This window comes from Petaurus breviceps, unplaced genomic scaffold (genome assembly GCF_028583685.1).
Source record: "Petaurus breviceps papuanus isolate PSGF00001 unplaced genomic scaffold, PetGlider_PUasm1.0 185, whole genome shotgun sequence".
Taxonomy (NCBI): domain Eukaryota; kingdom Metazoa; phylum Chordata; class Mammalia; order Diprotodontia; family Petauridae; genus Petaurus; species Petaurus breviceps.
In genome coordinates, this window is record NW_027185797.1 from 40,551,790 (window position 1) to 40,574,268 (window position 22,479).

The 22,479-nt window shown below is 54.8% G+C and overlaps 2 protein-coding genes across 3 annotated transcripts; one reads left to right on the top strand and one right to left on the bottom strand.

Annotated features, from left to right (window-relative positions):
* Positions 1-1,443: 1,443 nt before the first annotated feature.
* Positions 1,444-14,734, top strand: VASP (vasodilator stimulated phosphoprotein). Of its 2 annotated transcripts, none has more exons than XM_069089046.1 (13): positions 1,444-1,634; positions 9,019-9,190; positions 9,403-9,571; positions 10,150-10,228; positions 10,548-10,603; positions 10,920-11,161; positions 11,351-11,448; positions 11,959-12,013; positions 12,144-12,180; positions 12,317-12,362; positions 13,333-13,423; positions 13,655-13,712; positions 13,921-14,734. In XM_069089046.1, exons 1-13 carry the CDS (start codon positions 1,630-1,632, stop codon positions 13,956-13,958), a joined length of 1,146 nt encoding a protein of 381 aa, XP_068945147.1. In that variant the 5' UTR covers positions 1,444-1,629; the 3' UTR covers positions 13,959-14,734. The 2 variants fall into 2 exon arrangements, with proteins under 2 accessions (XP_068945147.1, XP_068945148.1); XM_069089047.1 differs by having other exon boundaries at positions 12,147-12,180.
* Positions 14,735-15,195: 461 nt separating this feature from the next.
* On the bottom strand, positions 15,196-20,777 carry OPA3 (outer mitochondrial membrane lipid metabolism regulator OPA3). The gene is made up of 2 exons (XM_069089049.1): positions 20,530-20,777; positions 15,196-16,712 (listed from the first exon to the last, which is right to left on the bottom strand). Exons 1-2 carry the CDS (start codon positions 20,669-20,671, stop codon positions 16,345-16,347), a joined length of 510 nt encoding a protein of 169 aa, XP_068945150.1. The 5' UTR covers positions 20,672-20,777; the 3' UTR covers positions 15,196-16,344.
* Between the last annotated feature and the right edge of the window lie 1,702 nt (positions 20,778-22,479).

A 22,479-nucleotide genomic window follows, 5' to 3' on the forward strand; every position in this document is an offset into this window, starting at 1 on the left:
TGTGTGTGTGTGTGTGTGTGTGTGTGTGTGTGTGTGTGTGTGTGTGTATCCTTGGGACCCAATACAAGGTCTTGGACATAGGGGGCACTCTAAGTTCCTAGGGAGAGTGCCGGGAGGTGAGGCTTCTGTGGAAGAAGGGTGTGTGGGGGGGGAGGGGTCCAGTGGCTCCATCAGTGAGATCATTCACGAGACTTCCAAGCTAGAAGTCCCCATTACTTTGGGGGTAGGTATACCCCCTTTTAAACTTTTTTTTTGGGAGGGAGAAGGCAGGGTAATTGGGGTTAAGTGACTTGCCCAAGGTCGAATAGCTGGTGTCATGTGTCTGAGGTCGAATTTGAACCCAGGTCCGCCAGACTCCATGGCCCGTGCTCTATTCACTGGGCCACTTAGTTGCCCCAGGTATACACCGTTTGAGGAAAAATTTCCTTCCTCGGGGTCTGAGGGTGGCCACTGCTCACTCTCCTGACTTCCCCCGCTCAGAGCTCGGGACAGAGCTGAAAGCACCCTTAAAATGCGGACTAGGTCCCCAGCTTAAGTGGCAGCCTCAGTGTCTGGCACTCAGTAAGGGCTATAAATGCTTGTGGCCTGGCTGATTTTACACACTAAGAGGATACGGAGAGGAGCAGGGAATGCCTTGGTCATCTAGGACAACGGCAGTAGAACCGAGCTTTCCGCCGCCCAATCCGAGGCTCTTCTCCCAGAGTCCTCTGCACTCAGCCTTTATGAAGACGGGGAACTCCGAACCCCCAGGGAACTCCCAGCAGGCCAGGGCAGGAGGAAATGAAGGCAAACTCGCTACTTCTCTTCCCTCTTCGAAATAGAAGTCTGTGCGTTTAGCCGGAATAGAGGGGGAAACCGAGGCACACAGAGGATGGAACCCAGGCGACCCGCCCTTCCCCGCCCTCGCTTGTCTCTTAGTCATCCCGGTCCACACCTACTTCCTCCTCACCTTCCCCAGAGGAGTGGGGGCGGGGCTGGCTCAGGTCAGGTGAAGGGAGGGGAATGGGGGATGGGGGAGTGGATCTATCTACCCTTGATTGATCCCCGGGGCCTTCTGGAGACCCTTACCCACGAAAAAGTGTGCGGAAAGGACAGTAACCGGTGTGGGAGGAGGGCCACAAAGGAAAAGGGCAAGGGGCAGCCGGCCGGGCTACTGGACGCCCGGAACCTTTAAGGCGCGAGGCATTGTGGGCGCCCCGAGTGTGCAGAGCGGGGAGGGGAGGGCGATGAAGACGAGGGTGCTTAGGGAAGCAGGTTGGAATCTTGGAACAAAATGTAAGCACAGAAGGAAAAGCGTAACGTTCTAGCAGCAGGCAGCTGCAGCGACGGCTGCGACGGCCAGGCAGGCGAATCTAACCCGCAGAGCCCAAGGAGGGGGCGGGGGCAGGGGGAGGGCCCGAGCACCCCCAACTAAGAAGGGGGCGGGACCCAGGTCGAGTCCCCGCCCCCTCCTATGCCCCCTCCTCCTCCCCCTAGAGGAGGAAGGTGCAGCCCTCCACGGGGCGGGTCCGGCCCCAGATCTGACCAGAGCTCCGGGCCCCCCTCCCCTGCCCCTTCCCCGGAGCCTCCGGGTGTACCCCGGAGCCCGGGTGCCCAGTGCGGCCCAGCCCGCCCCTCGAGAGCCCCGCCATGAGGTGAGAGACACTAGGGCGGGGTCTGGAAGCCGGGAGACTTTGGTGGGGAGGGTTCCTTGGGCCTGGGGACCCTGCCGGGATTCAGGGAGGCCGCTTCCTCAGCCCTCTGGCGGGTTACGGGGAGGGAGAAAGAGGGTTGTGGGAACCCAGGTCTCTGGGAGAGGAAGGGAAGGGGAGGCGAGGGGCGGACCCCCTTTCCCTTCGCTCCGGGAAGTATTTTTTGGGATCCCCCCCCCCTTAATCAACCCTCCTCAACTTTTGAAAGGACTCCCCCCTGAACCCTTTTAGTTCTCGAGACTGGGCGGGGGAGGGGAGAGGGGTGTGGTGTCCAGGGACTCCTTGTGAAAAGGATGAAGACCGGACCGTTGCCCCTTCCCGTTCCCATAGTCTTTCTCCTGAGGTTCCAATTGTTTCTTCCACTGTCCTGTTTCCAGGAGTTCCGAGATCCGTTAAGAACACAGTGCTTTTTGATTTGGTTTGGTTCGGTTTTTTGAGGAACAGCAAGTTTTGTCTTGAGACCCTTCAAAAGGAAGCTAACACCTTGTGCCTCCCCCCAAACTTAGGCGGTGAATGATGCTGTCTTTTGCCTCCCCCTCTAATTCTAGAGTCGACCCGGGTCAGTGTCTAATCACCCCCTCCCCCCATGTGAGAATTCCAAACCCTCACCTTTGCTTATAAGCCAGTGAGTGAGTGGAGGTGAGATGCCCTGGGGAAAGGGATCGAGGAGAGGTCCAACTACCCCTTTGGCCTTTAGAAACCAAACCCCATCACGCTTTAATGCCCTTCTCAGTTTTGCGGACCAGTCTGTGCCCGGGAAAGTCTCTGCCCTGCCCCCAGGGATCCTGAGCCCCAACTTTTCTGGGGCGCGATCCTTGAGTCCTGACATCAGGATTGTGGAAGATTTTGATCCTTGGCTGTCCCTACTGTTTAGTGAGCGCTTAGATACACCCTTAGAGCTGGGGTGAGCATTATCTGTCTCCACCCCTGTCTCCCCCCCCCCCCCCCCCCCCACCCACCCACCCACCCAACACACCTGAGTTTCCCAGAGGGAGGAGGTCTCTTGTTTACCTTCCCTTTCCGCTATATCTCCAGGGGAGGGGGCGTTAGGGAGGTTATCCTGAGGGGTAGCCAGCCTTGTCTCAGAGTCCCCACCCCTGACCCCTCCCCCAGTTCCCCCTGGGAATGAAACCCACAGCTGGAGAGATGGAGGAGGCGCAGGGGCGGCTTTTGTCTCCTGAGGCTCACCTGTCCAAGAGGGAGGGATTCTTAACCCATGTTCCTTGTTGGGGGTGGGGTGAAGGGGGAAGGGAGAGGGCTACTGGTGGAGAGGGAAGGGAGCTGCATACCGGCCTGGAAATCTAGATGCTAGGCGTTTTTATAGGTGTATCATGTGTCAGAGGGGAAATAAAGTGACAGGCCCCTCGCAAAAGAGACCTCTCTATTATTATCTCATAACTCTTGTTATGAGAGGACCACCCTCCTGGAGTCCGGAGAAGACAGATACCTGAGCTAGGGAGCAGGTCCTTTTCCAGTCCCCAGGGGGCTGCAGCTACTGGGTTATCGCTTTTCCTCCCTTCCCAGGGATTTCCGGACATTCCCCCCCCCCATCCCCTCCCTCCACCGGCACTGGGGTTCAAACCCTACAATTTAGCTCCAAGTGGCTTTAACCCCTGCCAGGCCACAGTTCCACACCAGCTCTGCTGCAATTTAATTCATTAAGCCCCTATTAATTTCCTGAGGCTGTGGGGTTAATCTGGAGACTGGGGAGGGATGGAAGGGAATTTCCTCCCTTCCATACCCCCTCCCCCCAACTGTGGCCGGAAGTATGTGTAGGGTAGTGGGACTGTTTGACTATGATACTAATTTCCTTCAGTTTCACCACTTTCCGGGGTAAGGAGGTTGAAGGGGGGGGGGCGGTCAGCTGAAGCGTGGGGAAATGGGGAGATCGGTGGCAGGAAAGGCTTGCTCGAACGTTCCAAGTGTTATAGCAGTCACGTTCTATCAACCTGATTTCCCGTTCGTTCTAATTGTTTCATGTTCTATGGTCCACAGGATCAAATTTGAATCATTCTAAAGGTCTAATCACTTTTCAACCCTTGCCCCAACTTCCAGATCCCAGGGGGGAGGGGAGGAGGAAGGAGAAGAGATAATACTGTGGGAAAGTTGGGCGTTAAGACCCTGGGGCAACAGTATGTAAGGGGATTCAGAATGCCCCCCTCGAGGCTATGGGCGAGAAGATTAGTGCCTTTCGCTGGCCAGGATTCGAGAGAACCAGGCTGGGCAGCTCCCCCTCCCTGCACCAGTAAGACAGAAACATTTCCCCTTCCTCCCCCTCCCCCTTTTAGAATTCGGTCCTGGCTCCTTATAAGTCTCCATTCAGCCTTCCTTCCTTCATTGGAGTCAGGGGAGGAGCTCGGGATCCCTCCCCTTTCCATTCCCCGCCCTACCTCCTGCCCCAGGTCCCTCCTCCTCCCCCCTTTTCCGGTCCCCGGTACAGGGGAGGTGGAGAGGGTTGGGGAGAAGGCGGATGTCCGAGTCCCCGCCCCCCGCCTCCCCCCCCCCCAGCTCCTGGAGACCGTAAAAGGCTAGGCTGAAACCCTGCTTCCCTGGTTTGACTTCTCCCTCCCCTGGCCTGAAAATGAAGGTATTGCCCAGAAGCCTGAGAGAGTAACAGAATGCTGACCTGTTCCCAATACCATTTTGCAGATGTGCAAACTGAGGCCCAGAGAGTATAAGGGACTTGCCCAAAGCCACTTAGGGAGCCAGAAGGAGAGATGAAGCTTTGAAACCAAGCTAATAATGATTAGGGAGAGGCCCCTTGGTGTCAAGCAGCCCAGGGCACAGAAACAGCCTATGACATCTGCCGCTTAAGCAAATCACTGTTTCTTGGTTCCTCTGCAAAGAACGGATTGGCTCAAATGACTTCTAAAGTTCCTTACAGCTTTGAAGGCTGTGATGCACGGATTCATTTCATCCATATTCTCCCTTCCTCCCTACCTGGAATCTTCCTTCTAACCTCTGTGGGAGGGGAGAGATAAGAGGGAAGAATACTCTGAAACTTGCTTTTGGTAGACCTTCCTTGGAATACCAGCTAAGGCAGTGCTGTGACCTTGGGCAAGTGTTTTAACCTCTGTGGGTCTCATTTTCCTCATCTGTAAAGCAAGGGTAATCAGTCCTCAGACCACCAGATTCATTGGGGTCTTGGTGAGGAAAGAACCCAGTAAAACAGCCCTGGGGGAATGGTAGCTGCTGTTACCTCAAGAACCTGGGCGTGGCCTAGGGCCTCCAACTTCCTGGGGGATATTTGAGGGGGAGGGTAACAGGATGGAAAGTCACAAGGTTTGGTTCTCAGTCCTGTGTGAGTGCCTACTGGCTGGCTTCCTCGAGGTCACAGAGACTGAAGTTTACAGGGCAGTTACCGGGCAGAGGGGCTTTCAGGCCTTGGGGAATTTCCTCTTCTTTGAGCCTCCCCAGGCACTGAATGTTGGAGCAGGACAGGATGTGGGGCCCATCTCGTTCAAACCTGTTCCTCATTTAGGAATTCTATCTCCAATGTAATCTGTCCAGGCAACAGCTACCTTCTGCTGGGACGCTTCCACCTCCTAATGGGAAGAAGACAAAACATTAGGAGCCAGAAGGGATCTCAGAGGCCAGCTAGTCTAACCCCTTGGTTTTTACTGAGACCCAGAGGAGTTCAATGACCTTACCCTAGGGTCACACTGGAATTATCAGAACCTAGCTTGGTCTTCTGACTCCAAAGCCAGTCATTGGACTACTGGGGGGGGGGGAGGTCGAACAGAAGCAAGTTTCAGAGTAGTCATCCCAAAAATGTCTGAAGGAACAGGGGGGTGGGAAGGAGGATAAGAGAGACAGAGGGGGGGAAGGAGGGAGGAAAAGAAAAAGGGAGAGGGTGAGAAAGGAGGGAAGAGAAGACAAACAGAAGAAAGGGGAGAGAGAGGAAGGAGAAGAAAGAGACAGAAGGGGGGGAGGAGAAGAAAAAGGGAGAAGGAGGGAGGAAAAGAAAGGCAGAGTGAGAAGAAAGGGGAGGGGGAGGGAGAGAAAGAGACAGAGAAGGAGAAAAAAAGAGGGGGAGGGAAAGAGAGAGGAAGGGAGAAAGAAGAAAGAGATGCAGAGGGACACAGAAGAAAGGGGGAGAGAAAAAGGGAAGGAGAAAAAAGAGGGGGAGAGAGGAGAAGAAAGAGAGACAGAAGGGGATGAAGAGAGAAGGAGAGGGGGAGAAATCAAGATTTGAGAGCCAGGACCATTGAATTCATTTGGTGCAACTCTGTCATTTTACAGCTAAAAAATTGGTGACTGAGGTTGTCTAGTTATCCTCAAATCCTAGGCTCTTTAAAGACCAGTAAGTCTCAGGGAGATAGTGTTGTACAGTAGAGTCAAAGGACTTGGGTTCAGATCTTCCACTTAATCACCTGTGTGACCCTGAACAAGTCATCTCTCTCTTTGGGTCTTTGTATTACCTGCAAAATGAAGGAGATGGAGTCTTCTAAATTGGATTCTAAACCTACCCCCTTGTACAGATGGAGACACTGAGGCCAGAGAGACTCACAGTGAGGCCTAGAGATCTAGGTTTGGAGCCCAGGTCCCCTAACACCCAGCTCTTTCATTCCACAAACATTTATTAGATGTCCCACATGTGTAACACCCCAGTACCTGGCTGGAGAAGACACACAGAATGCAGATGGTCCCCGCCCCTCCCTGCCCTGGTGGAGCTTATAGTGTGTTGGGTAATAGATAACTACACCAAACAATATGACATGGTAAATATATTGGAAAGGAAGAGCAGAGAGAGACAGAGAGGAAAGAGAGAGATAGAGAAGAGAGACAGAGGAAAGAGAGAGACAGAGAGAAAGGGGGGGGAGGGGGAGAGGGGAAGGGGGGGGGGGGGGGAGAGAGAGGGGGGGGGGATGCTATGTGAGGTTTGAGGGGGAAGATCATTAGCAACCGGGGGGATGAGGAAAACTGGAGGAAATACCATCAGAGTTGAGGCCTTCCTGGCATGGAAAACAGCCTGAGAGGGCAGCTCTAGGAGAGCATAGGGTGTGTTCCTGAGACAGGCTAGATCAATATGTCATTCTATGGAGTGCATAGAGGGAAGTAATCTGAGATGGAACTGGGAGCACAGGGGAGTGCCAGAGGGTGGAGAGCTTCCAGTGCCAGTCACTGGAGACTGGACTTGATTCCACAGAGGAAAGATTTTAAGGCACAGGAATGACAAGACCTGATTGATGCTTGAGAAGACTGTGTTCTGAGGAGGGATTCTAGGGGAGGGAGGGGAAGCAAGGAGACAGAGCAGGACCCTCTTGCATTAGTTTGGGGGGTTAGGGGAACAAGGGTACTAGCAGCAGCAAGAAAGGGAGGGATGGTTTGGAGGGATTGCTTGATGTGCTGCAGCCAATGGAAAGAGAATGATTTTGGAATTAGTTCAAGTACCTGATTTCTGCCTGACTGTATAGTATGACTTTGGCCAAGTCTCTTTGCTCTGGGGCTCAGCGCCCCTTCCTAAAGGAAGGGGTGGCCTGGATCCTTGGGGTACTACCAGCTCTGAAGATCTGATTCACCACCATGGCTGCTTTGAGAGGTGCTACAGCTCTGGGGATGTTTCCTCCCCTGTAAAATGGGGCTAATGAGACAGATGCTGCCTGCCCCACCTGGGATATTGTGAAGCTAGTACTTTGTAAACCTTGGAATGCTCAAGAGATACATGCTGTCATTAGTATTGAACACAGAATGTCAGAGCTGGGAGACACCTAAGCATGGAGAAGGTCAGGGTTAGGAGGGACCTCAGAGCATGGAAGGTCAGGATTAGAAGGGCCTTTAGAACACACTTTAGGATTGAAAGGGAGCTTAGAACACAGTGTCAGTGATGAGAGATGGAAGAACATGGAATAGGAGGGAGCTCGGAACTTGCAATCATACCAGGATTCCTGAGGCTGAAGCTGGAACAGGGTGGGACTTCACTGTGTACCCCTCCTCCCATTGAGGAAGAAGGGGCGAAGGGCAGAGAGCAGGGTGGTGCCTGTGTTGTGCTAGGACCTGCCTTTACCCCAGCAGGCAGTGGGCGTGGGCTCCAGGTGTAGGCAGCCTGCCAAGCCCTACCCTCAGCTCAGCCCTCCCTGAGCTGGCACTCACTGACAGCGGGGGTGGGGGCAAAGCCCTGGGCCACACCAAGGCTCCTGACTGCAAGCAGCAGGGCTTTCTTCCCCTCAGGCTTGACCTAGCATTCAAGTACAGATCTGGGGCCCTGGGGCCCTGCTCCTTCTGACATCTGTTTGCAGCCTCTAGGCACCCTCTTAGATCCAGGGACTCTGGGTGGGCTCAGCCCCTTTTGGAGACATCCACTCCTCTGGCTCTTGTAGAGCTGGAGAGGGGGCTGAGGCAGCTTCATGTGAGCACAGAGGGAATAGTCTGGCTGAATGCATGGTGGAGAGAGCGAACTTCTCATGGGGGAAGGCTTTAGACCCTGCTATTTTATCTATTGCTTAGTTCATCTTCCTGGGGCTCTCTTTCCCTCTCTGAGGTTCTTTATGACTGAATACTATTCCGGCCTGTGCCGCCCTGTCTGCCTTCCCCTTCTATACCACACAAAAGGGTAAGCCTCGGAGTTCTTCCTCACCCCCACCCCAGATCAGTATCGCTCTCCCTCCGGAACTCCTCTTGCCTCCCTACTTCCCCATATCATGGGGGATGGGGCAGATAGTGGGGTACTATCAGACACAGCAGTCCCTTTAAGGCAAGAGAAGATATCTCCCATGATACCCTACGGGAAAGGAGGGTTCCTTGGAATTCTGGGAATGGCAGTTTCTTTTGGTGACATGCAAGCTGGAGGGAGGGTCCTTTGCCATGATGGCTTTGGGGCTGGGAACAAAGACCTCCCTCCTACTCTGTGTACCTGAGTTTCCTCCTTTGTGGTCTGTTCGGAGCATGGGGCAGAGGATGTCTTCCAAATCATAGAACATCCAACCCTCCATCTTGTACAATATGGAGAAAATGAGACCCCCTCCAGTGTCTATGCCAAGAGAACCTCAAATGGGGTGAGGGAGAGTGGGCAGGACTCAGCGGCAAGGAACCAGACCAAAGAAATGAAGTGATCACTCAAGGCAGCCCAGCCCCCGGGGCTCTCTCTGCCAATCACCCTCTGGACTGGCCCCTGGGTGACCGAGGCATTTCAGGAGTGCTTAGAGATCTCTAGACAACGCCCTCATTTCCCTCCTGGAGTCAGCTGGAGCAGGCTCCCTGGCTCTCTCCTCCCAGATGTGGTTCCTAGCCCAGGGGTCCTGTGGGGGCATTGGTTTGGAGAGGGGGCTGGGATTGCTGTAAAGTAATTCAACCTCACAGGCCACTGAGTCTCTCCCTCTTCCCTCAGTGAGAACGTGCTCTGCTCCAGCAGGGCCACAGTGATGGTTTATGACGATATCAACAAAAAGTGGCTCCCAGCTGGGACGGGGCCCCAGGCCTTGAGCAGAGTCCAGATCTACCACAATCCAAGCACCAATGCCTTCCGAGTCGTGGGCCGGAAGATGCAACCAGATCAACAGGTGACTTCCTTGGGCCCTGGCCTCCCTGCACCCTGATTCCACTGGGGAGCTGGGCCTGGGGGAAGAATCTGGACTCCTCGAAGGGAGCAGCCGGGCTAGCAGGGAGCCTCCTTGGGCCTTGACTTCCACTGAGGAGCTGGGCCTGGGGGAAGAATTCTGGCTACCCTCAGGAAGCAGCCTGGTCTCCCTTAACGGAGTCCCTCCCCTACCAGGTTGTCATTAACTGTGCCATTGTCCGGGGCGTCAAGTACAACCGGGCCACTCCCAATTTCCACCAGTGGCGGGATGCCCGCCAGGTCTGGGGCCTCAACTTTGGCAGCAAAGAAGATGCCGCCCAGTTTGCAGCAGGGATGGCTGATGCCCTGGAGGCCTTAGAAGGAGGTAAGAGGAGGGCCTTGGAGTTCTGCAGCTGCACCGTTCTAGAATGTTAATGACATGTCTGGAAGTTTGCTATGGCCCTGCAAGGTCTGCCCCCCATCAGATGGGCCTGGGGATGAGGGAATCCCTCTGGAGGTGGGCCCTTAGAGGGGTTCAATTCGAAGGAGTCCGTGCAAGGTTTCAGAGGCAGGATGAGAATGATGCTCTCCTTGCTCACACACAGCACTATGCTGTATCCCCTGGACCATGGCACTCTGTTGTTGGCTCCCCAATCTGCACCTGTCCTATTCTCTGATCTTTCCCTGCTAGGCAGAGGGTAGCATTTGGACCTATGCTCAAAGGATTTAGAGTTATTAGGCTAGGTCTGGTATTGGGAGATGGAGGGATGGGGGGTCCTAGAAAGGCCTGGAAGACAGGTGGGCCTTTAGGGCCCAGAAGGAGGTCTTGGGGTTCTGGAGAGAGACATGGTTGGACAAGTTTTTGAAGAAGCAAAGGGCCAGGAGTCTGGAATCCACATGGCTCGGGGTGGGGCCACTTGTGATCTAAAGATCACAACCTAAGGTTGATGCCCCCTCCCCTAGGTGGGCCACCACCCCCTCCCCCTGCATCCTGGTCTGTCCAGAATGGACCCTCACCAGAAGAGGTGGAGCAGCAGAGAAGGTAAATGTGCCCCCACCCCATATTTTCCTTCTCCTTTCCTCCGACCTCATCCCTGTAGCCTTTGTACCCCCTCCCTCTAAGCCTTCTAGGCCCTGGTCGGGGGGATGGAATCAGGATCCACAGGGCCCCCTCCCATTTAATCCCCCTGATTTAACTGGAGGAATTAATGGGCTTCAGGACTGGGGAAGGCTCTCAATAGGTCTCTCTGTCATCCCACACCCCTTCTTTGACCTTGGAAAGGCCATGATGGAATTCAGGGGCACAGGGAGGAGGTGGAGCCCCCCACATACACTCCCTTGCTCTCCCTGCTTTCCTGCAGGCAACAGCTGGAACACCTGGAACAGGTGGAAAGAGAGCGCCGGGTCTCCAGTGCAGGTGAGTGCCCTCTGGGGAGGGACACCAAGGGACCCCAGCTCAGACTGCTCACCCTTGGTGCCTTCACCGCCCCCCCCCTCCCCAAGCCCCTGCTGGGTCGTCTCCATAGATGACCAGGTCTCCTTCAAGCTCTGCTCTTTTCTCACTGGCTCCCTGGTTCTGTCCCCTACTCTGCCTTGGTCTCAACTTCCCCTTCTGTGAAATGGGGTTGAACTCTAATATCCTGGGTTCCATGTTCTCAGTTTTCGAGGTTCCCCTTTCTGAGTCTTTGCTCCCTCCCTCAATCCCCAAATATCCTTTTGTTTCTGTGTTTCAGGAGCCCCAGCAGCTGCCCCAGCTGGGGGGCCCCCACCCCCTCCAGGGCCCCCTCCTCCCCCCGGCCCACCCCCACCCCCTGGGCTGCCCCCCTCAGGAACAGGGCCTACCGCCCTAGGTGGCGGGGGAGGCCCACCCCCAGCACCCCCACTGCCGTCTGCCCACGGCCCCAGTGGGGGAGGTGGGGGTGCCACAGGCCTGGCTGCAGCCCTCGCGGGAGCCAAACTCAGGAAAGTCGGCAAGGTGAGATTGTGTGGGTGCCTCTGGGGTAGCTGACACCACTTCCCTGTGAGACCTGGGCTATGAGAATCCCTGTCCCACAACCCTGGTCCCAACTGCTCTTTACTTCACAGTCGGGGGGTGGGGGGGGAGTGTGAGGAGCAAAGAAGCCGGGTTCACTCTCAATGAGTCCTCTGACCTTTCCCCTTGCAGGATGAGTCCTCGGGGCCACCTCCTGCCCCAAAGGCTGAGAGTACTCGCAGCACTGGGGGAGGGCTAATGGAAGAAATGAGCGCCATGCTGGCCCGGAGGTGAGCCCTGGCGAGGCACCCCCCTCACCCACCCAGAGCTCTAAGCCTTGGGGTCCCAGGACCCTGGTGGGAGAACCTGAGGCTACTGCTGCTAATATTTCTGCAGTACTTACTATGTGCTGGGGTATTGTTGGGTGGGTGGGCAAATGTGGCTCCTAGCTCCGCATTTAACCAAACCTCAGTCCCCAGAAGGGAAAGCTGAAAGGGGCCTCAAACCAGAAGAAATAAACCCTTCCAAGGAACCATAGAGACCATTGGTTCCAGTCCCATTTTTGTCTGGGGGTGGGGGGACTGCGACCCAGAAAAGGGAAGAGACTTACTTACTCAGGACCACACAGTGAGTTAGGGACGGATCAGGGGCCAGAAGTGAAGTGGAGAAAAGAGGAAAGAGAGGAGGCTGGAAGGGGAAGGTGCCTGGGAAACATGCCTTTGTGCAGATGGGGCGGGGTGCTAGGTCTCCTCAGGAGTGGGGCCCTACACTCACCCCCCATAATCCACTTCTGGCCACAGGAGGAAAGCGACGTTGATTGGGGAGAAGCCCCCAGCCAAGGACGAACCTACCAACGTGAGTGGAGCTGCCGAAAGGAAGGGGGGTGGCACCCTTCTTCCCTCCCCAGCCCCGATTCTTTGGGAGGTAGGGAGCCTTGGGATCAGTGCAAAGGGCCTGAGTCCCCTTTCTCCCTTCCCTTCCCCAGCAGGAAGAAGCTGAAACAAGAGCTCCCACGCAGAATGGTGAGTTCATGTGGGGGGAGGGATTCTCAGGCTGCTGTGAGCTGGCTGCCTCTGGGGCTGCAGGGATGGCCCTTCCTTCTAAGGCTCCTCCCAGCCCCCAACCTTCACGTCCCCCTTCTTTCCCCTCACCCTCCAGAGCCTATTCGGAGACCTTGGGAGAAGAATAGCACAACCCTACCTAGGTAAGTACAAATGACCTGGGGGCAGGGGAGATGGGAAGGAGGGGCTCTGGGCTGGCCTCACTTTGTAGTGTGCCTTGGCAGCTGGATGACCTTAGAATAGTTCTTTCCCCACTCAGGTTTCAGTGACAGGAGGGAGTGGGATGTGTTCCTCTCTATGGTTCTGCCTTACAGTAATGCCATCTACTTTCTAAGGTCCCTCCTGGAAGTTGTGACTTAATCCCTGGTGCTTTCTGGGTCTCAGTTTTCTTATCTGTAAAATGGAGGCATGGAGTAGAGCCTTCCCAAGTCCCGTCATGACTTTCACCCTAACTTCACTCCAGACAAGTGGGGCATGACCTAGCACTAGGGGGTCCCATGGTGGGAGGCAGGCAGCACGGGAGGACCTGGACACCAGATCCTGACCAGCTCACTGGCAGACACCAAGCATGGCCCTGTCACTCTGTCCTTGGTTCACCATGAGGTACAAGGAAGTAGGGGTGGATATAAGGGTCAGTGAGGCAGACTCCATGTCAGGAGAGATCTGGGTTCAAGTCTTGCCTCTCATCTTGCTTGGCCAGGAAGTCCGGTCCCCTTATTTTACAGGTGAGGACACTGAGTCTGAGGGAAGTTAAGTGACCTGCTCTAGGGGATACAGATGGGGCAGAGCCACAGTGGAAATCCATCCAAGGATCTAGCAGTCTTCCCACCAGGCCTGAGTCTCGGTTTGCCCATCTGCAAACACTGCCTGCAGATACCCTAGGGTCTAAAAATGCCCTTTGTAGAAACAGCAGCTGGATTCCCAGGCCCCTTCCTGCTCTGACCTATGAACTCTACTTCTATGGACAATACTTCCATCCCCACCACAAAACAGTTTAAATGGACCATGCTAATTTGGGAGAAGTGATGGTCTTTGGGAGGGGGGATAATGTGGGTCATCCCATCCTCCCAAACCCTCTTTTGGTTTCTGTACCCATCCTTCCAACGCTTTCAGGATGAAGTCTTCCACATCAGCAATGAGCTGTGAGACCCCTACCTCGACTCCCAGCACCCACGAGGAGTCTGACTTAGACAGAATCAAACAGGTAGGGAGGAGGGGCTCGGGGGAGAGTGAGCCAGGACCCCAGGGGCTGACCAGCTCTAACTATAGGAGTGAATGAGGGAGCCTCCCTAACTTCTGGAATCTTGGGGAGAGCCCCAAGGGCAGGGACTTTGGAGGGTGTGGCTAACTCCTTCCCCAGGGCAAAAGCCAGTCAATGAGGGTTGGGGCTCATAGTTTGGAGGGCCTTCTGATGCCCCCTTTTCCTGCCCCACAGGAACTGCTGGAGGAGGTGCGGAAGGAGCTCCAGAAAGTGAAAGAAGAGATAATAGAAGGTGAGTAGGGGTGCAGAGGAAGAGGTCAGGGTCCCAAGGGCCAGGGTCAGAGGTCATGAGGAGGTCCAGCCCCTTGCTGCATCATCACCTTCCCAGGAAAGCTGACGGCTCTGCTCGGCCAAGCCACCCCTCCCCAGCTGAAGGTGCTGTCCATTGTGGCGGCCTCTAGCTTCCCGACATAAACGCCTTTCTTTGTTCTCTCCTCCAGCTTTTGTCCAAGAGCTCCGGAAACGGAGCTCTCCGTGACCAGAAGAACTTGGGAACCGAGCCCTCCCCCAATTCCTCCTGCCTTGAACTTTGGGATAAGCCGGAGAAGCCTCCTCCACAGCCTGGCCTTTGGTCCCCTTGGAAGACCCCAAGGAGGTGGCAGCCCAGCCCTGCCACTCCCTCCTGGCATGCAGATTTGAGGCAGGGGGCTCCACCTGCCCCTTCTGTCCTTGGTCCATTCCTCCTTTCATCCCCTTGGGGCTCCTTCCTCTGCTTGGGACATATCAATCAGCTCCAAGAAGGAAAGAAGAAAGGGGAGATCATGTCTCCCCTTCCTGGAGCCCCTCGAGGGCCCAATGTTCACTTTAATCCTTAGAAGCCTTCAATTTTTTTAAGAAAAAAAAGTATATATATATATATTTGTTTGGGAGGGAAAGGGGGATTTTATTTGTTTTGATAAGGGTGGGGTCTTGGCAGTCTTAAATGCTGTAATTCTAGCTGTGCCCCTCTGGGGGTGTGGTTCTTCCAGGGGGTATAGGGAACCAGGACCTCTCCCCACTGCAGGGAACTCCCTTACCCCTTTTCTATAAGGAATTAAGATTCTATGATTCTATAAAATACTGTAACATTTTTTGGAAAAATTTTTTTTTAATTTAGGGTAGGCCTGGGTTTGGGAGCCATTCCCCTGGGTGGGAGAGTAAACGGAAGCAGAAAGCCCTCTTGGGGGCCGAGGGGAATGTTCTTGTCCCCTCCCCCATATTGAAATGGACTCGGTTGGAATAAATCTACCCATTTTTTTTTGCTATCACACAACACACCCTTCTGGACGTCCAGTGTTTAGCAAGCTCTTGGTCTTATGGCAAATGTGCTGCCCAGGGCCCTCGCCTGCTTTTCCCCCTGCCCCCAGCCCTGCTCTAGGATGTTGGCCTAGCCTAGGCCCTTCCCCTCCATCCCACAGACCCCAAGGTCTAGACCACATCTCCTGCTGGTAGGGTAGGGCGTGGGGAGAGGGGTCAAATCTCAGACCTGGCCCAGCTTCTCTGGTCAAGCGTTTATTCCCTCCCACATCCAAGTCTCAGCCCCCTCTTATCCAGTCTCTGAAATCATGATTAAGTCCCTCCCCTGCTCAGGCCTAAATTTACCACTCTGGCTGAAGGAGGGGTCTTGCATTACATCAGTCACCTGAAAGGTCCCATTCAGTAACAGTAAACATTCAAACCTCAAACCTCAGAAGAGGCCACACCCGCCTTTCCCCAAATCAAACAGACCATACATGTATTGAGTGATTTCTGAGGCCAAGGACCTCCCCTCCTTTAATTGTGAAGTATTTACAATCGTAAAAAATAGAATCAGACCTGGGACGCCCCTGCCCTCTGCCCCAATACCACCAGCAGATTCTTCCAGGTAAAGGTGGGAGGAGCCACCAGTCAAATCTCTCCCCTGCACAGTGCCACTGCCAGAAAGCATTGAAGGAGTGCCCCCTGCCCTGTAAGAAGGCAGGGAAGAGAAGCCTTGTATGACATTCCACTGGGAAAACAAGGTCTCTGTCTACCTGGGATAAGGGAAGGGGAACAGAACCTTTCATTTGGGATTTAGGGTGGGCATGGGTTACTTGCTGACAGCAACCTGGGAGAGTGAATGATGAGATTTGGAAACACTGCACATCCAATGTCATAGCAATGGGCTAGAAGGAGAATCTTGGGAAGGTGGAATCCATGAGAGCAGGTAGAGGGGGGAACAGGAGGCTGGGGAGGGAAGGGTTGCTACCAGTGGTGGGGAGGGTATGGATTCACAGACCCTATCCAGGAGAAAAGGACACATGACACCATCCCATTCCAAGAATCAAGATAACCCAAGAAGGCTGGTCTGGGATAAGAGATCTCCAGTGAGACACCCCCAAAAGACAGGAGTTCTCTATGGACCAAAGAAGGGAGAGAGCGAAATAGAAATGTCAAGCCAGACCATCACATGGTTGGCTTCAAGGGGCGGGGATATGGAAGGGGCAGGTCCAATGGGAATCTCCCACCTTGTTGTAGTGGATTCTTAATGTAATGCATGAGGGCAAGGGAAGGAAGGTGAGCAGAGGCCTGGTCTAAGGGACCGGGTCTGGGGAGCTGGGGGAGAAGATTCCAATGTGAGAAGGGCAGAGGGGGATGCCTTCAGCAGAGCAGCACACTGGCCAATTCTTTACTCCCGGGGGTGACCAATCCCATAAGAAGAAACAAGCAGACCAAGGGGGGTTGGGAGGGAATGGGGAATCTCACACCGGACCATTGAATGCCACCAGAAGGGCTATGCCCCACAGGGAGGGACCATGGCTGCTGGCCGGCCACCCTGCTCAGGGCCCAAAGGCACATGCCGCCAGCAGGGGGCAGTGTGCAGAGGGGAGCCGATGGCAGCCCGCAGGGACTGGCTGGGGAAGCCTCTATTTGGCCTTTCTGTCTAGTAGTTCCTTGAGCTCTTTGATCTGGGTCTGGAGCTCATCGATGGTCCCCAGGTGTCGGGAGACCTCTCGCTGCTGAGTCTGTAGGGTTTCCACAGTCAAGCTTAGGGTGGTCAGCTCAAGCTGAAGAGATTCCAAGACCTGCCGATGCTCTTCCTCCTTGCGTTTGGTTTGGCCAGATTGGCGGAAGTACTCAAGGACCAGGCAGGTGCCCCCAACCAGGAAGATGGTGGCCTCGCCCAGCAGCTCGGCCCCAAGTTCTGCTGCGGCCTCCTCGTTCAGGGGTTTAATCGTAGCTCCTCGAAAGCCCAGGATCCGCATCTTGGTCCGCATTTCCACCCAGTGGTACACTGCAGAGATGAGAGGGGGATTGGCTGAGGCCAGAGCTGGGGGCCAGGGCCAGAGAGGGCACTGACCACGTCCAAGAAAGTGGACAAATTCATTCCCCTCTCTGGGCCTCAGTTTCCCCATCTGTGAAACCGAATTAGCTTCTAAGGTCCCAGTTCTAAAATTCAGTCTACTGCATAACCCTGGCCAGGTCACTTCCCCTCTGAAGAGACCTCAATTTCCTCTGTGGTAAAGTGGACCAGACAGATAGTTCTAAAGAGGAAGGGGGTGGGGATGGGGTGTGGGGGATGGGGGGAGAAAAACATGCTCCTGGAGAGCCAGTGTGTTCTCAGACTGGGGTCCACTGACTGTCACTAACTGAGAACAACTTCAGGGGACTGGTGGGTGAGCTGGTGAAACTGGGAGAAATGTCTTTCAATGGAATTCGGGTCCCTTTGTAATCCTGCACACTCTATGGGTCCATAAGTTCACCAGCCTGACTTACAAAGGGACCAAGACATAACCAAGGTCAATATTCCCTGCCACAGATAGTGAATAAGATGCAGGAAGAAGAATGGTCCAGAGAGACGCCCAAGAACACCCAGGGCACAAAGATCCAAGGATGGAGCTGGTGAGAGAACTCTGCCTCAGAGGTCCCCCCGCGAGGGCCACACATCACGGCAGCCAAAGCAAAGACAGATGAGATGGGGACCAAAGGGAAGGAGTGAGGCTGCTGGGTGTGGCAGAGGGGGAACACTGGGTGTCAGGAAGCCACATTCACACAAGAACACCAATACAGTGGGGAAATGTGGTGGGAAACATCTGAGTGAAGATAAACCAAGCAGAAATGTATCATGGTCCTCCCAGGCAGACGGAGGAAAGAGATAAGGAGTTTGGGAAAGAAGGGGGTGGCTAGCGGCACACTGGAGGGAGCGCCAGGCCTGGAGTCTGAATCATCTTCCTGAGTTCAAATCCAGCCTCAGGCACGTCCTAGCCGTGTGACCCTGGGCAAGTCACTTGATTCTGTTTATCTCAGTTTCCTCATGTGTAAAATAACATGGAGAAGGAAATGGCCAACCATTACAGTATTTTCCCAGAAAACTCCAATTGCGGTCACAGAGTCAGATGTGACTGAAAAATGACTTAACAACAACAAAATGCTCATTTCAGCCTTCCCTAATTGAAGAAACCAGGGACAGGATCTGCTAATCTGAACCCAATTGTCATCAGCAAACAGGGAATGGTTGCTTTAGTGAAAGAAGAAGAATCTTGCAAGAAAAATGACTGTTCTAACGCTGAATGTGAGGATAGCACGGAGGCAAGTTGGGGATCATCAGACAGAGTTCCAGCTTTGAAAAGATTCACCCTCCCCAGCTACAATGTCCCATCAGGGAAGCCAGCCCAAGCTAAGTTCTGGAGACAGAGTCAGTCCCTGGGAGTGAATGGTATGACAGGGCCTCCCAGAGCACCCAACTACAACCTTAGCTGGCATTCAGGGAGCCCAGGGGGCCAGACCCTGCCATGAGGAGGGGGGAGACACTGAAAAGCCAGACTGTGTCCCAGTGAAGACAGCCCTCGGATCATCCTCTCTGTGGTCTGGTGGAAGGAAGTGGAGAATGGTTAGCTTAAAAGAGAAGATTCATGGAGGCACAAGATAGACCTTGAAGAGCTGTCCCTAGGAAGGGGGTTCCATCTCTGAGCAGGGCAGAGCTGGGCACAGTGGGCACGGCCTGCCAAGAAGACATCTCAGGAAGCTGCTACTTACATCAGACCTGACAGCTGGGCCATCATGGGTGGATTCCCCATTGTGGGGCGTCTAGAAGCCTCAGTGTGTTAAAGGGGAAGAAAACCCTTCAGATTGGGGTGGAACTGGAGGCCTCTTCCAGCTTCTTGGGCTCAGTGTGTCCATGAAACAATCCCAAAGAGGAGAAGAAAGGGGTGTCTAAAGGGCCATATAGGAATGTATTAAAAAGACATGTCAGAAGATGGAGACAAGGTCAGGCAGAATCCCACAGAGGCAGTCCCGGGAGCAGAAACTCTCAGAATAATACAAAGCTTACATGGAGAGTGGGGACAGCAAAAAGGCTTTAGAAATCTATATTGGGGGAAAGAGGAGGCTAAAAGGGGAAAGAACATTGCCTGGGGGCAGCCAGAATGCTGATAGGCCCAAAGAGAAGAGCTGACCAGCCTAAGTGTGCTTAGATTTGTCCTGCCAGAGACATTGATCTTTGTACTGGAAGGGTCAGGACAAACGGCTGATGTGGAGAGGAGAGCCCAGGTAAATGAGTGGCCAGCAAGAGGACAACAGAGGCCCCGCCAAACTGCTTTTGGGAAGATTCCAGAACTGAAAGTGCAGGACGGGATGCCTGAGTGGTCTATGGAAGGCTGTGGAGGAAGGAGGGCCACCAATTCGGGAACAGGGATGGGCAAATGTTCTGCAAAGTAGAGCCCCCTCAGCCAGGCTGAGAAAGAACTGGCAGAGTCATTCATGGTCTCATGACCATTCCAAGGGTCTGCAGCAGTGTGGCCCCGAGATCTGTTATTCCATCCGCAATCGGTGTAGTCAGAAATCCTTCTCCACTGTGGGGGGGTGGCTAACCCCTGGCAGTGGTGCCGGGCTTGGGGGAGCTGGGGAAAGGGGGCCGACTGAGGAGCTGTCCATCCACAGCTCTGTGGGTCACTTAAGACAGGTTTACTGACAGGCAGCCCTCAAGAATAGGGCCAGAACCGAACACAGAGCGCCAGGGCTGGGATCCGGCTGGGCAGACGGACCCTATGAGACCAGGGAGAAGGGCTTTTTTCCAGAGAATGCCGGGCTCCTCTCTCTTCCACGGGGGTCCCGGGGCTCTGCCCTAACAGTAGGAGGCTCGTCCGGACCCTCTCCCTGGGCTGGGCTGGGGTGAGCAGATAATCTGAAACTACTCCTTTGGAAGGTAACAGAAGGCTGGGCTCTGGGACTCGGTAAGACCTGAGTTCAAATCTAACATCAGACGCTTACTAGCCAGGTGACCCTGAGTCAATCTCAGCCTCAGTTTTCTCGTCCGTAAAATAGGGGTGAGGGCACCCCCTCCCTCCCGGGTGCTGTGATGAGGTGGTGTGTGCAAGCCCTGCAAACTCTGGAGCTCCCTACAAGCACCGGGAGCTCGCTGCTGTCCATAAAGACCTAATGTTACACTTTCCCCACTGGCTCACGGCTACACCTAGGTGCGCTTTAGAAATGAGGGCGGTGGGCATCAGAGAGGGTCGGCCACTTCCCCAGGGCCACACAGCCCCTGAGGAGCGGAGGTGGGGCTGGAACTCAGGGCCACTCCCCCTGCACCCCAGGAAAAGCCGTGAAACTGACACACGGAATGCTTGGGGATCTCCCCCGCTAAATCCTCCCCTCCCCACCCCGAGGTCCCACTAACCCCGAAGCCCCGCCCGGCTTCTGTCATTCCTCCGGCTCAAAGTCAAACTTGCCCGCCCTTCTAGCCTCTCCGTTGGTTTGTGTCACCGTCTGTCCCAGCATTACGACTCCCTCATTGGCCAGCCGTGCCTCCACGAGGACGTAGGAGAGAAGAAGGGAGAGCCGGGGCGCGGAGGCCTCCAGCCATTGGCTAGCGCAGAGAGCACGCGGCACTCCCATTGGATTAGCTGGCCGTCCTGAGAGGAGGGGGAGATAACGGGAACAGACCCGCCTCTCCGGGGCGCGACAACCTCTCCTGATTGGCCAGAGCGGGTCGCGCGCCGCTTCGCGATTGGCCATTTAGGTCGGAGGGGGAGGAGGGCAGAGGGCGGGGCTCGAGGTCCGGAAAGGACCATCGTGGGGAACGGGAGGGGGATTCTAGGGGTCCGGCTTACGCTGGGCAGGTGGCAGGCAGATGTAGGTCCGAAAGAAATGGCTCCGGCGCGCCCCCTCCTTAATCCTTTGGGCCAGCGGTTTGCTCAACTGCCGCACGCCCAGGTACAGCAGCTTCGCCATGGGGAACGCGCCCACCACCATCTTGGCGGCCGCACGTGCGTCACGGCCAGGCCCGGGGACAGAGGGGCGTGAGCCCTCGGCGCACGCGCGCGTCACCGGCGTAGCCTGTTAGCCGTGGGCGGGGTGGGAGCCTGTGCGCACGCGTCGTTCGTCAGTGAGGGCGCGGTGGCGTCATCATGCCACGCCTGACGCTGCGGTCCTTTGCCCTCATCAATATGTAAATGAGCCTTATTCGGGTGGAGGCGGAGGCGGGGAAAGTTCGCTGGGAAGTCAGATCGGCCACTGTGATGTCACGAATATTGACTGTGACGTCACGCCCTATGAGGCGACTAATTAGTGATGATTATCAGCGAGTTTGGTGTTCAGAGGCTGAATCTCCCATTGACCCCAGGAGCCTGGAAGGGAAGTGTTGCCCATCACCCACCCCCACGGTCCTGGGGACAAACCCCCCCCCCCCCCCCCCTCCTCCTTCCCCCTCCCCCCCCCCCCTTCCCCCTCCCCCTTCTTTCCTCTCTCCTCCATCCTTTTCCCTGCCCCCTCTTCCCCCTCCTATCCCTCTTCTTCCTTCCCTTCCCCTCTCCCTCCCTTTTCCCCCCTCTTTTCAGCTCCTTCCCTTATCCCTTCCCTTCTCCTTTCCCCTCTCCCCACTATGAGAGGGCTCCTTCCCCTTCCCCATACCTCCTTGTTCTTTCCTTCTCCCCTGTTTTTACCTTGTTCTTATCCTTTTCCTTCCCTCTCTCCCTTTTCCCCAACCTTTTACAAACCCTCTCCCTTTTCTCTCCTCCCTTTCCTGCCCCTCTTCTCCAGAGGTGGTGGGAAATTCTTTGCCCCCCCCCCCCAACACCTGTGAGAGATCTTTACCCTCACGTACATGGGATCTTGGGAAACTTGTCCCCATCTCCAGAGTTTTGGAAGATCCTTCTGCTTTCCCCTGAGAGGGGGTCAACCTTTTTAGACCACCCAGTTCCTGCCTGGGTTCTGTCATTAACTCCTCCCTATAGCCTAGGAAGATCCCTTCTCTCTGCATGAGAGGGCTGTGGAAAACTTCTTTTTAACTCACCTGTGCTGTGAGAAAGGCCTCCTTTCCCCTGTGGGTGAACTGTGGGAGATCTTACCCCTGTGCCATTAAGGGCTATGGGAACAGACTTTCATGGAGTACCCTTTCTTCTTCCACTAAGGACTTTAAGAAACTCTCTCCCTTCCCAACAGTGGACCCAAAACTGTCCCTCAAGGGAGAAATGTGGGAGATGATTGCTTTTTGAACAAGGGCTGTGAGAAATTCTTACCATTGTCCACTGGAGGCAGTGGGGAAGTGCCCAAGAGTCTTCACCCCTTTGTTCTGAAATCCCACTTTGTGGGTGAGATGTCAGTACTATTAGCTTGCCTAGGAGTTAACATTGGCCACCTCCTCAGTCTGTTCTTTGAAAGGGGTATCGGAGTGTTGGGACTAGAAGATGTTTAAAGATTGTTTCATTTCTCACATGGCTAGGAGAATTGAAGTAGGAGAAGCAGCTTAAGTATACAGGGTCACAGTGGAGACTGGAACCATTTCCTCCTGACAATTAGAACTCTACAAAAATGCTGAAAGTTATCCAAGCAAATGATGGATGATTCAGGTCAGGGAGTCCTACACTAGGCAGGAAGTTAGGCTCTTTGCTCCCTGAGGTCCCTTCCAGCAATGAGATTTTCTGGATTCAATAATCCTTTCCTGAGGGGGCTGGGTCCCAGTGTTCCTCCCGGAGGGAGCTGCCAGCCTAGCTGAAGGATGAGAGATAGCCATCACATCCTTGAGAAGATGCTGACAAGCTAGGTCATGTCTAAAGCAGAGA